Source organism: Pristiophorus japonicus, chromosome 10, assembly GCF_044704955.1.
Source record: "Pristiophorus japonicus isolate sPriJap1 chromosome 10, sPriJap1.hap1, whole genome shotgun sequence".
NCBI classification, from domain to species: domain Eukaryota; kingdom Metazoa; phylum Chordata; class Chondrichthyes; family Pristiophoridae; genus Pristiophorus; species Pristiophorus japonicus.
The window spans coordinates 213446332-213459370 of NC_091986.1; the positions used below are offsets into that span (position 1 = coordinate 213446332).

Sequence of the window (13039 nt, forward strand, 5' to 3'; positions counted from 1 at the left end):
GAGCACAGATATCTGAGGGTCATGGGGCTGGAGGAGATTAGAGATAGGGAGGGGATGAGGTCATGGAGGGGTTTGAAAACCAGGATGAGAATTTTAAAATCAAGGCGTTGCTTAACCGGGAGCCAATGTAGGTCAGCTAGCACAGATGTGAAGGCTGAGCAGGACTTGGTTTGAATTAGAACACTGGCAGCAAAGTTTTGGTTGACCTTCAGTTTACGTAGGGTAGAATGTGGGAGGCCGGCCAGGAATGCGTTGGAATAGTCAAGTCTAAAGGTAACAAAGGCATGGGTGAGGGTTTCAGCAGCAGATGAGCTGAGACAAGGATAGGGATTGTGTGTATTCAAGAGACCTGCTCTGCATTGTTAGTTTCTGTACAGGTTAGCAATCTCACTGCTGGACTGTACATGCAAGCTAAGAGCAACCAAAGCTTAATTTTAAATCGCCTTCGTTAGAAAAGCCATCACGCAGGTGTGAATACCCCTCCTGTCACTTTTATCAGACAATTATCATAATGGATCAGTTTCCCAATGCTCTGCATGTCCCTGAGTAGTTTCCCAATCTGTATAGTATAGTATTAGGCAGTCCCTCGTATCGAGGATGACTTGCTTCCACACCAAAAAGGGATGAGTTCACAGGTGTTTCAATGAGGGACCTAATATTCCAGATCCCGAACTACATCCTGTGCGTGGATTTTTTTAACGTGGGGCTGGCCGTTGCACACCAGCCACCACGCGGCCTTGACAGAGCTAGGTCTTGATCCAGTGGCAAGGGAGACCTGCTCTGCTGCACGGCCTAGTGCGCACACATGCTCCTACTATAGATTGCAGTGTGGGCTGGCCCGTGCTGCATCCAGCCTGCTGTCACATCAGCGAGTTCACACTGGGGAGAGGCTGTTCACCCTGCTCCATGTGTGGGAAGGGATTCACTCACTCTTCCAGCCTGCTGACACACCAGCGAGTTCTCACTGGGGAGAGACCAATCTGTATGGCTGTCTAATGACATGAGTTGCATCAATTCACGTACAAATTTCTCTGTGCAAGTGACACCATCTAGTGGTAAACATAGTGTTTCAGAATATTTAAAGTGTCCCAAGTTCCATAGAATTTCCAAAGAATCAGTTCTGAGACATAAGTTTGAAAATAAAGCAAATTGGGCTTGTTGAAAAGAAATGTTGAGGTCATTTATTTTACATTTTCACGATTTCATAGGGGTTGCTTTTCTCCCACTATTAATATTTCTGAATATGTTGCCTATGACTTGGAGTTCAGCCTCTGTGTGTGCGCAGACGCAGGCGTTGTCCGCGTACTGGAGCTCAACGATAGAGGTTGGGTGGTCTTGGACCTGGCCTGGAGACGACGAAGGTTGAACAGCTTCCCACTGGTTCTCTAGTTTAGTTCCACTCCAGCGGGGAGCTTGTTGATTGTGAGGTGGAGCATGATGAAAATGTCAGCAGGAATACAATGTCAGGCGAGGGCCAGGATCGGGTTTGGCCTTCCAACAGCAACAATAAATTGTATTTATATAGGACCTTTAACGTCACAAGGCACTTCACTCAACCATTATTAAACAAAATTTGCCACCGAGCCACATGAGAGATTGGGACAGGTGTCCAAAAGCTTGATCAGAAGTAGGTTTTAAGGAGCATCTTGAAGGAGCCATCGTCATCATCAACATCATAGGCAGTCCCTCGAAGCGAGGGTGACTTGCTTCCACGCCAAAAAGGGATGAGTTCACAGGTGTTTCAATGAAGAACCTAATATTCCAGGTCCTGAACTATATCCTGAAGGGTGGAAGATGCCTGTGCGTGGATTTTTTTAACATGGGGTGACCATTGCACACCAGCCACTACACGGGCTTGACAGAGCTAGGTCTTGGTCCAGTGGCAAGGGTTAACCAAGACGACTGGAGACCAGCTCTGCTGCACGGACCTAGAGCGCACACACATCGCAGTGTGGGCTGGCCTGTGCTGCCCCTGGGCCCCAGATTCGTGCCTCTCCTGGGCCCCAGTCACTTCCCTCGACAAACTCTTGCCACTCCTTCGGCCCTCCTGCTGTGTTCTGCCTGCACTGCAATCAACGATCTGGTTTTGTAGCCGTCGCCCTCCTGCAGTAGCACGCGCTGATCCCTGCAGTGGTATGCCACCGCACGCTGCTCCCTCCAATGGCCCCGGCCGGTTGATGACCGCGCCGATTTCTGGGCAGGGCTGCCGCACGCTGCTCCCTCCAATGGCCCCGGCATGGTCTTGGAAATTTGTGCGGTCCTGGCCTGCAAGACCATCAGCAGGCCGGGGCCATTGGAGGGAGCAGCGTGCAGCGGTCCGGCCTGGAAAGGAGTAGGGAGAGAGGCAAAGATGTTTAGGGAGGGAATGCCAGAACTTCGGGCTGAGGCAGCTGAAGACATGGCCACCGATGAAAATTGGGTTGCGCAAGAGGCCTGAATTGGAGGCGCGTAGAGATTTCTGGATTGTAGGGCCGGAGGAAGTTACAGAGACATGCATTTATGAACATAATTGGAAAAAGTTGACGCCGATATAATAGTTCACTGTGACTTTCTGAAATTCAAAGGACACAACTGAGTAAGTTATCAGCAAGAAAGGATGTCCGGCAGAAGGATTTGGCCTAAAAGCTCATAGGTCCATGGAATAAACTTCAAAAGACCAGGGAAGTCAACTTATGAGGACAATGTATATGGGTTCAAAGAAAGACTTTAAATATATACCACCTTTCATGACCTCCGAACAAAGCGCTTTACAGCCAATTGCAAATATCTGGGTGTTAAGGCTGTTGATCGTAATTCTGCAAGTTTTTAATTAAACTTTAGGTAGAGTTGTCCTATAGTGACCCATAAAGAGCGATTGCCAACATCAAGACTCCTTCTATTTAAAAAGAGGAGCAGAATATTTTGAATGTGTTTTTTGCTCATTGCTGTTGTTTCTATGGGGACTACCTGTGAAGGGGGTGCAGCAGAACATTGTGAACCAACATAATTGAGGCTTAAAGCGCACCCACGTTACTGGCTCCTACATAAACCCGTCTCCTTCGCCCACAGTCAGAATCAGCAACTCCTTCAATATCGCTTCCCTCGGTGTCAGCCACGTATCTTACGCAGAATGACATTAAGGGAATTTGGGATTTTATGATTTTTTTTTTTTGCGTGTAGCACTTTCGTCTGGGTCAGACAGTGTAGGTTCGACGCTCAGCCCAGCAGTTGAGCACATCCTGTCGGCTGACGCCTGCAGCATCGAGAGAGTGTGTGCACTGTTGGAGATACTGAGCTTTGGAATGAGCGGTAGCACTGTCTGCCTGGTCTGTAGCTCAGTTGGATGTTTGAAGATCCCAAGTCACTAGTTACAGAACAGCGGGGAGTTCCCCCAGTGTCCTGGTTAATGTTCGTGTCTTAACCCCCTCCCCCGCTGGTCTCTCTCCTCTCCTTCTCCCCCCCCCCCCCCCCCTCTTTTTCTCCCTCCTCTCTCTTTCTCTCTCCTTCACATCTGGCGCCCTCTCTTAACCCTAACCCTAACCCTAAATGCTCTCGCGCGCTCCTTTTTTTTTCCTCCCCCCACCCCCTCTCTTTACACGAACAGAAAAGGTGAAGAGGAGACTTGATAACTCCTCATAATTTTGAAGACTGTTTTGATGAAAATAAATCGGAGAAAACACTTTCCACTAGTGAGAGTCAGTAACTAGAGGGTACAATTTTAAGATTTATGAATGAACAAAATTGAGGGGTGAAAAAATATACAGTGGGTTGTTGGGACCTGGAAGGCTCAACCAAAAACGGTGATGGGAGTAGAATCCATTCCAGCTTTTAAAAGGTAAATCGATAAATATTTGAAAAGCAGCCAGCACAAGCACGATGAACCAAATGGCCATCATCAGTGCTGTAAAATTCTATTTACAATATATATTAATGATTTAGATGAAGGAATTGAATGTAATATCCCCAAGTTTGCAGTTGACACTCAGCTGGGTGGCAGTGTGAGCTGTGAGGAGGATGCTAAGAGGCTGCAGGGTGACTTGGACAGGTTAGGTGAGTGGGCAAATGCATGACTGATGCAGATTAATGTGGATAAGTGTGAGGTTACCCACTTTGGGGGCAAAAACAGAAGGCAGATTATTATCTGAATGGTGACAGTTTAGGAAAAGGGGAGGTGCAACGAGACCTGGGTGTCATGGTACATCAGTCGTTGAAAGTTGGCATGCAGGTACAGCAGGTGGTGAAGAAAGCAAATGGCATGTTGGCCTTCATAGCGCGAGGATTTGAGTATAGGAGCAGGGAGGTCTTACTGCAGTTGTCCAGGGCCTTGGTGAGACCACACCTTGAATATTGTGTGCAGTTTTGGCCTCCTAATCTGAGGAAGGACATTCTTGCTATTGAGGGAGTGCAGCGAGTTCACCAGACTGATTCCCGGGATGGTAGGACTTACATGTGAAGAAAAACTAGGCTTATATTCACTGGAATTTAGAAGAATGAGAGGGGATCTCATAGAAACATATAAAATTCTGACGGGATTGGACAGTTTAGATGCAGGAAGAATGTTCCCGATGTTGGGGAAGTCCAGAACCAGGGGTCACAGTCTAAGGATAAGGGGTAAGCCATTTAGGACCGAGATGAGGAGAAACTTCTTCACTCAGAATTGTGAACCTGTGGAAAGCTCTACCACAGAAAGTTGTTGAGGCCAGTTCGTTAGAAATATTCAAAAGGGAGTTAGATGTGGCCCTTGTAGTTAAAGGGATCAAAGGATATGGAGAGAAAGCAGGAATGGGGTACTGAAGTTGCATGATCAGCCATAATCATATTGAATGGTGGTGCAGGCTTGAAGGACCGAATGGCCTGTTCCTGCACCTATTTTCAATGTTTCTATGTATTCTGGCGCTGAGAAATGTTCCCTGTAATTTTGTCTGGCACCCCACGGGCCAAGTGAGGTTCCCGGCCAATTAAAAGGAACTGGGTCTGATGATGTCATTTGATGACATGTCATCAGTCGGTTTCTTTAAAGGGACCATGTCCACATTGATTTGACAGTTGTGCTGTGAGTGTTCTACAACATTGAGGTGCTGCAATCACTGCACAAAGGTGTATGGCTGCGCCCAGGCTCCCCCATGGAGGGAGTCACAGCACGCTGGTAGTTTCTCTTCCCTTCCAATGGACAGAAGAGACCTCCCCAGGACACCAACGCAGCATAGTTGCACATTACACAGGAGGGCATCAGCAGGGATGTTGTCAGGAGGAGCTGGCTGCAGTGTGCAAACCTTTCAATGAGCATAAATCACGAAAGATTACTGCAAAGCCACCCTCAACCTCATCACTCTGCCTTCTCTACCCTACTCCTGCACATCATTACTTACACCAACTTACCTTGCACCTCCACCCATCTACATTATCACATCCACATCTCAGTAGCCGCCCCTCACACTCGCCCTCATCCTCGTCCAGTCATACCAATTAACACTACACAAGGGTCGACACTTGGGTGTTATCGCCAATGTTCATGTAAAGTTTCTGTTAATTTGTTGTCAAAATTGAAAAATTTATTTTGAACACTGCGTTCTTGGGCAGATTTGTGTGCCTTTGAAAGTGGCTTAGTGAGTTACAGTGGAGGGTGAGGCGTAAGGTTACCCCCTGCAATGGTGATGAGTGTGAAAGGACTGGCTTGGGCATAATAGGAATGCTTTATGGTGTTGGTGTGGATGTGGTGTCAACCTGGTACATCGTGTGACAGGGTGTACAGTGTCAAGTGAGGTAAATCTGGCCATGGTGAAGCCATCCCTGGCCTCCCGGCCAGCAATGTGGTCTGGTGCTGATGTCCTGTGCAGCATCAGTTGATTGCAGAGCAGGTTGGTGATGGTGTTGGGACTAATTGTGGTGGGATTCTGAGGACCAAGGTGAGATTTTTTTCAAGAGCACTGATGGAATAGATAGCAGGTGAGGTTGAGATGACAGAAGCGATCTGTCAGTGATGAGAGAGGTTGTTCCAATGATGTGACACTGGTTAGAGAGTTTGATTCAAACACTTGCAAGCTGCATAAAGCTCAATCTGTCTTCCAAATGCAGAAAGCAACAGCTTCTAACCTTGGGAAATGAACAGCTATGAAATGGGAGCCATTATAGACCATTTGCAGTTGTCAAGTTAGTAAATCATCCCATGCTGAAACAATACCCGACCGCCTTACCTGACACGATCCCCATGCTGCGGGAAGCCGTTGGTGAGCTCTCAAAATTTAAAGGCGAGCTTAAAATAGTTTTTGAGTGCTTGTTAACAAATTCTTAATAATCTAAATTGCCTCCCCTGCCACTTGGTGTCGGGTGTGTTCAGCGCCGACAGACCCGACACCTGGGAGAGTAGCGAGAAGCGGGTTAACAGCAGGGTCCCGACCCGCTGCCAATCCTTTCAAATTTGACAGCAGACCCGCCTCTGATCCCGTCTCCTCGGTGCCGGTAAAATTCCGGCCTGTGAGTTTGTTAACAGCATGTGAACACACTACCCTTAATGGAACCGCATTTTATTGGTGCAGAAGTTTACTTTTCTTCCCATTTCCTTTTTCCAACACTTTTTGAAAGTTACGTCGGGGGTGGTAGAGAAATTGTGCCGTCAGAGAAAATTGCTGAACCTGTTGACATGAGAGTGGTATAATTGAGTGAGTGCACTTTGAGAGAGCTCGAACACCGTGAGTCATGACTCTTGTCACGATTAATTCCAGTTCTATTGCTGTCTAGTTAACCACAGTGATCGTACAACATCTGTGATGCAAGCTGTACTATATAAATCTCTGCACATTCTCTCTCTCGCGCTCTCCGGCTCACTTGCTTTACCACAGGCTGCATTTCTCTCCGTGGCCCCTTTGGATAAAAACTTGTGTCCGACTTTGGTGCTTTTATTCTTTAAAATGTTGTTTCCGACTATACTTCGCGCCACTCACAGATGATCTCTCTGCCAACAGCCAACAGGAAAAAAGAACGGGAACGACCGGAAATCTCACTACCCTCCGATTTCGAGCATACGATTCACGTTGGATTTGATGCCGTCACAGGGGAGTTCACAGTAAGTAATCTTGCACTTTATAATGGCGGGGGGGTGGTGGCGAGGGGAATCATTCAAGATGAAGTTATTTGACTATTCCGTATCTTAAACTGAAAACTTAATTTTCAGGTGATAAAAGACGATGGACTAGAAATTCAGTATAGCCACTCGAAACCATTCAAGTTAGCGATCGCGGCACTACAGGGGCATTGCGCACACATTGACGTCATCAAGTGGGTAGCGCTAGAGTGCGCAGAGCTGCCGATTAGCGCCCCTCGGGCGCTAACGGGCGGCGCTAAGGAACCCAATTTTTAGCCCATTTACTGGCATAGTCATCATTATAGACAGTCCCTCGGAATCGAGGAAGACTTGCTTCCACTCTTAACATGAGTTCTTAGGTGACTGAACAGTCCAATACGAGAACCACAGTCCCTGTCACAGGTGGGACAGATAATCGTTGTGTGACAGGTTTGCCGAATGCTCTTTCCGCTGCCTGCGCTTGATTTCTGCACGCTCTCGGCGATGAGACTCGCGGTGCTCAGCGCCCTCCCGGATGCACTTCCTCCACTTGGGGCGGTCTATGGCCAGGGACTCCCAGGTGTCAGTGGGGATGTCGCACTTTATCAGGGAGGCTTTGAGGGTGCCCACCTTTGGCTCGTTTGCCGTGAAGAAGTTCAGAGTAGAGCGCTTTCTTTGGAAGTCTCGTGTCTGGCATGTGGGCATTGTGGCCTGCCCAGCGGAGCTGGTCGAGTGTGGTCGGTGCTTCAATGCTGGGGTTGTTGGCCTGGTCGAGGACACTAACGTTGGTGCGTCTGTCCTCCCAGGGGATTTGTAGGATTTTGTGGAGACATCGTTGGTGGCATTTCTCCAGTGACTCGGTCTATAACCGTTGTCTGTGCCCCAGTTGAGGCGGTGACACCGCCTGGTCGCTAACGTCAGCTCCGGGCGATTCTTACCGCCTCCAGCCGGGATATTGATTTTTAGCTAAGGGAGTTAAATTACTATAAATAAAGTCCATTCTAAATACCCACCTGTTCATCCAGTGAAATCTCGCCCCGGGAGCTTCTCCGAGACGCCTGCTGCAAAAGCTTCTATAGATATGTGAAGAGAAAAAAATTAGTGAAGACAAACGTAGGTCCCTTGCAGTCAGATTCAGGTGAATTTATAATGGGGAACAAAGAAATGGCAGACCAGTTGAACAAATACTTTGGTTCTGTCTTCACGAAGGAAGACACAAATAACTTTCCAGAAATACTAGGGGACCGAGGGTCTAGTGAGAAGGAGGAACTGAAGGAAATCCTTATTGGGCGGGAAATTGTGTTAGGGAAATTGATGGGATTGAAGGCCGATAAATCCCCAGAGCCTGATAGTCTGCATCCCAGAGTACTTAAGGAGGTGGCCTTCGAAATAGTGGATGCATTGGTGATCATTTTCCAACAGTCTATCGACTCTGGATCAGTTCCTATAGACTGGAGGGTAGCTAATGTAACACTACTTTTTAAAAAAAAGGAGGAAGAGAGAAAACGGGTAATTATAGACCGGTTAGCCTGACATCAGTGGTGGGGAAAATGTTGGAATCAATTATTAAAGATGAAATAGCAGCGCATTTGGAAAGCAGTGACAGGATCGGTCCAAGTCGGCATGGATTTATGAAAGGGAAATTATGCTTGACAAATCAGGAATTTTTTGAGGATGTAACTAGTAGAGTGGACAAGGGAGAATCAGTGGATGAGGTGTATTTTGACTTTCAAAAGGCTTTTGACAAGGTCTCACACAAGAGATTGGTGTGCAAAATTAAAGCACATGGTATTGGAGGTAATGTACTGACATGGATAGAAAACTGGTTGGCAGACAGGAAGCAGAGAGTCGGGATAAACGGGTCCTTTTCAGAATGGCAGGCAGTGACTAGTGGAGTGCTGCAGGGTTCAGTGCTGGGACCCCAGCTATTTACAATATACATGAATGATTTAGATGAAGGAATTGAGTGTAATATCTCCAAGTTTGCAGATGACACTAAGCTGGGTGGTGGTGTGAGCTGTGAGGAGGATGCTAAGAGACTGCACGGTGACTTGGACAGGTTAGGTGTGTGGGCAAATGCATGGTAGATGCAATATAATGTGGATAAATGTGAGGTTATCGACTTTGGGGGCAAAAACACGAAGGCAGAATATTATCTGAATGGCGGCAGATTAGGAAAAAGGAAGGTGCAACGAGACCTGGGTGTCATGGTACATCAGTCATTGAAAGTTGGCATGCAGGTACAGCAGGCGGTGAAGAAGGCAAATGGTATGTTGGCTAGGGGATTTGAGTATAGGAGCAGGGAGGTCTTACTGCAATTGTACAGGGCATTGGTGAGACCTCACCTGGAATATTATGTTCAGTTTTGGTCTCCTAATCTGAGGAAGGACGTTCTTGCTATTGAGGGGAGTGCAGCGAAGGTTCACCAGACTGATTCCCGGGATGGCAGGACTGACATATGAGGAGAGACTGAATCGACTGGGCCTGCATTCACTGGAGTTTAGAAGGATGAGAGGGGATCTCATAGAAACATATACAATTCTGACTGGACTGGACAGGTTAGCTGCAGGAAGAATGTTCCCGATGTTGGGGAAGTCCGGAACCAGGGGACACAGTCTTATGATAAGTAGTAGGCCATTTAGGACTGATGAGGAGAAACTTCTACACTCAGAGTTGTTAACCTGTGGAATTCCCTACCGCAGAGAGTTGTTGAGGCCAGTTCATTGGATATATTCAAGAGGGAGTTAGATATGGCCCTAACGGCTAAAGGGATCAAGGGGTATGGAGAGAAAGCAGGAAAGGGGTACTGAGGTGAATGATCAGCCGTGATCTTATTGAATGGTGGTGCAGGCTCGAAGGGCCGAATGGCCTACTCCTGTATCTATTTTCTATGTTTCTATGTTTCCCTGTCGGGATTAGCGCAAGGAGCTGCGGCAGGCAAAAACATTGAAGTTAACGATCGTAGTGCTAACGGGGTGTTGCACGCTCATTGACGTCACCAAGTGGGTGGCCCTAGAGTGCGCAGCAATACCTGTTAGCGCCCCTCTCGGGTGCTAATGGATGGTGCTAAGCCACCCAATTTCTAGCCCATTGTCTTCCATAGTATTGCATTGGTGTTGTTTGAGCTTCACATGAGCCTCCACCCACCCTACTTCATCTAACCCTATCAGCATATCCTTCTATCATTTCGCCCTTGTGTGTTTATCTAGCCTCCCCTTAAAGGCATCTCTGCTAATTGCCTCAACCACTCCCTGTGGCAGCGAGTTCCCATTCTCACCACTCTCTGGATAAAGGAGTTTCTCCTGAATTCCCTGTTGTATTTATTAGTGATTATCTAATATTTATTTCCCCTAGATGTGGACTCCTCTCTCTTGCTCTCTTCTCCCACCCCCCAAAGTGGAACCATCTTCTCTACATCTACCCTTTCGAACCCTTTTCTAATTTTGAAGACCTCTATCATGTCACCCCTCAGCCACCTTTTTTCTGGCGAAAAGAGCCCAGCCTGTTCAGTCTTTCCTCATAGTTATAACCTCTCCATTCTGGTATCCTCCTTGTGAATCTCTGGTATCCTCCTTGTAGAACCTGCCCCATACATATTCTATTTTTATAATATAATACAATTTAAGGTGGCACAGTTTTGAAGTGGAAAAAATAAATTGAGAATAGATGTCACCACACATTGAGTTATCAATGTTTCGAATAACCTTCCAGGTCGAGTACTGGACGGCAAAAGTCTAGCTCTGTGGAGAAGCAGCTGTCATCATCATCGGCAGTCCCTCGAATCAAGGACGCTCCTGCTGTACCTGCCCACGCTCCAATCACCGACCTGGACCTTGATGACGCCCCTCTTCACTGCTGTTGCTCTCCTGCTTCAGCACGCGCTGCTCCCTGGAGCGGTATGCCACCACACTGCTCCTTCCGCTCCCCGGCCTGCTCCCATTGTTCAGTCGGCCCAAGTGAGAGTGTGTGTGTGCGAGAGAGAGAGATAGACTGGTCCAGCAGGCTGAGCAGCCCCCAGCCTGCGAGCACCATCGGAGCAGCTGTACGCTGTGATGGGAAACCTGAGGGTCTTTATGTGCGGGTGAGCAAGGAGGACCTGAATGGCCTGCCTCATCTGTAACTCTCCGGTGATCCTCTGATCTAACAAGACTGTGGCTTCAGTGAGCTTGTCCAGTAGGTCATTGAACTACAACAGGTTCAACCTGTGCTCCGTGCTAAGTTAGCACATCCCAGCAGCAATAGAGAAGCTGATAACTGACCACCCTGCTCCTGAATCGGGTGGGGAAAATTGGGCAGGATTCTCATTACAATCCAATGGAATCCTACTGGAAGTGAATGTGTAGAGGTTAGGCAACGGCAGTACTGAGCTCGGGGAGGTCAGTTATGAGCTACCCTATTGCTGCCAAGATGTGCTAACTCAGCATGGGCCAGAGGATGAACCTGTTGTACTTAAGCGGTTTTTAAAGGATTACTTTTCTACTGCTGTAAATTGCTCCACATAATCATGAATGTTTTTTAGAATTACATTTGTCTTTCTTTTCTCTCTTCCCTTCCGCATCCCAGGGCATGCCAGAGCAATGGGCTCGGTTGCTGCAGACATCAAATATCACAAAATTGGAGCAGAAAAAGAATCCACAGGCAGTGTTGGATGTTTTGAAATTCTATGATTCAAAAGAAACATCGAACAGTCAAAAATACATGAGCTTCACCGGTAAGAGGAGATCTCATCGTCTCCTATTGTGTCTCTTCCTCGTCCCTATCCTTGTTGTTTCCTCCTCCTTCTCATCCCTTCACCCAGCAAAGCCCGTTGTCTGGGCTGTGACCACATCTACAGCTGCTGTTCATCTGCTGCCGTGCTCTTTGTCATCGGTCAAGACACCCGCGTTCTTTGTTTCTTTCTTCCCTCTCTCCCTCCCACTTTTGCTTCTGCCCCCTCCCTATCTCCTTCGAGCCTGCACCACCATTCAATAAGATCATGGCTGATCATTCACCTCAGTACCCCATTCCTACTTTCTCTCCATACCCCTTGATCCCTTTAGCCGTAAGGGCCATATCCAATTCCCTCTTGAATATATCCAATGAACTGGCATCAACAACTCTCTGCAGAAGAGAATTCCACAGGTTCACAAGTCTCCGAGTGAAGCAGTTTCTCCTCATCTCGGTCCTAAATGGCTTACCTCTTATCCTTAGACTGTGACCCCTGGTTCTGGACTCCCCCTAGCCTCCTCCGGCCCTACAAGCCTCCGGGATCTCAGCGCTCCTCCATTTCTGGCCTCTTGCCCATCCGAGGGTTTCATTTGCTCCACCATTGGCGGCCGTGCCTTCAGCTGCCTGGGCCCTAAGCTCTGGAATTTGCTCCCTAAATCTCCCCGCCTGTCAACCATAGTAACAATAATAATAATGTTTATTTATATAGCACCTTTAACATAGTAAAACGTCCCATGGTGCTTCACAACCATTTTACAACACGTCCAGCTGCTCCAGGCTCTTGAGATACACTGCCTCCCCAATGTGCACCCATTCAAATTTTTGTGAATGTGCGATACCTACAATGGGTAAAGCCGGTGAGCGGCCTGCTTGGGACCTTGCAGGTGACTGCGCGACCGTGCAACTTAGCAGGAACATTGCTGTCTGCCCCCCTCTTTCCTTTTAAGTCGCTCCTTAAAACCTACCTCTTTGGACAAGCTTTTGGTCACCTGTTCCAATAGCTCTCCCATGTGGCGTGGTGTCAAATTCTGCCTGATAACGCTCCTGTGAAGTGCCTTAAGGAGTTTTACTGCATTAAAGGCGCTATATAAATGCCAGCTGTTGTTTCACTTCACTTCATTTTTTTAAATCATCCTTTGGGATGTGAACAAGGTCAGCATTTATTGCCCATTCCGAGCTGGCCTCGAGCAGTGGGACGACTCCTTGATCTGCTGCGATCTGTGTGGTGAAGGTACTTGCTTCCACAGTGCCGTTAGGTAAGAAGTTCCGGGATGATGAAGGAGCGGTGACTTC

The 13039-nt window shown here is 47.7% G+C and overlaps 1 protein-coding gene across 3 annotated transcripts in view; it reads left to right on the top strand.

Annotated features, from left to right (window-relative positions):
• The window catches only part of pak1 (p21 protein (Cdc42/Rac)-activated kinase 1), a 226859-nt gene that overhangs the window by 168377 nt on the left and 45443 nt on the right, over positions 1-13039 (top strand). For all 3 annotated transcript variants that reach the window (XM_070892548.1, XM_070892547.1, XM_070892546.1), the window contains 2 exons: positions 6942-7042; positions 11603-11750. In XM_070892548.1, the coding sequence (XP_070748649.1) occupies positions 6942-7042; positions 11603-11750 (249 nt within the window). The remainder of the gene's footprint in view (positions 1-6941; positions 7043-11602; positions 11751-13039) is intronic.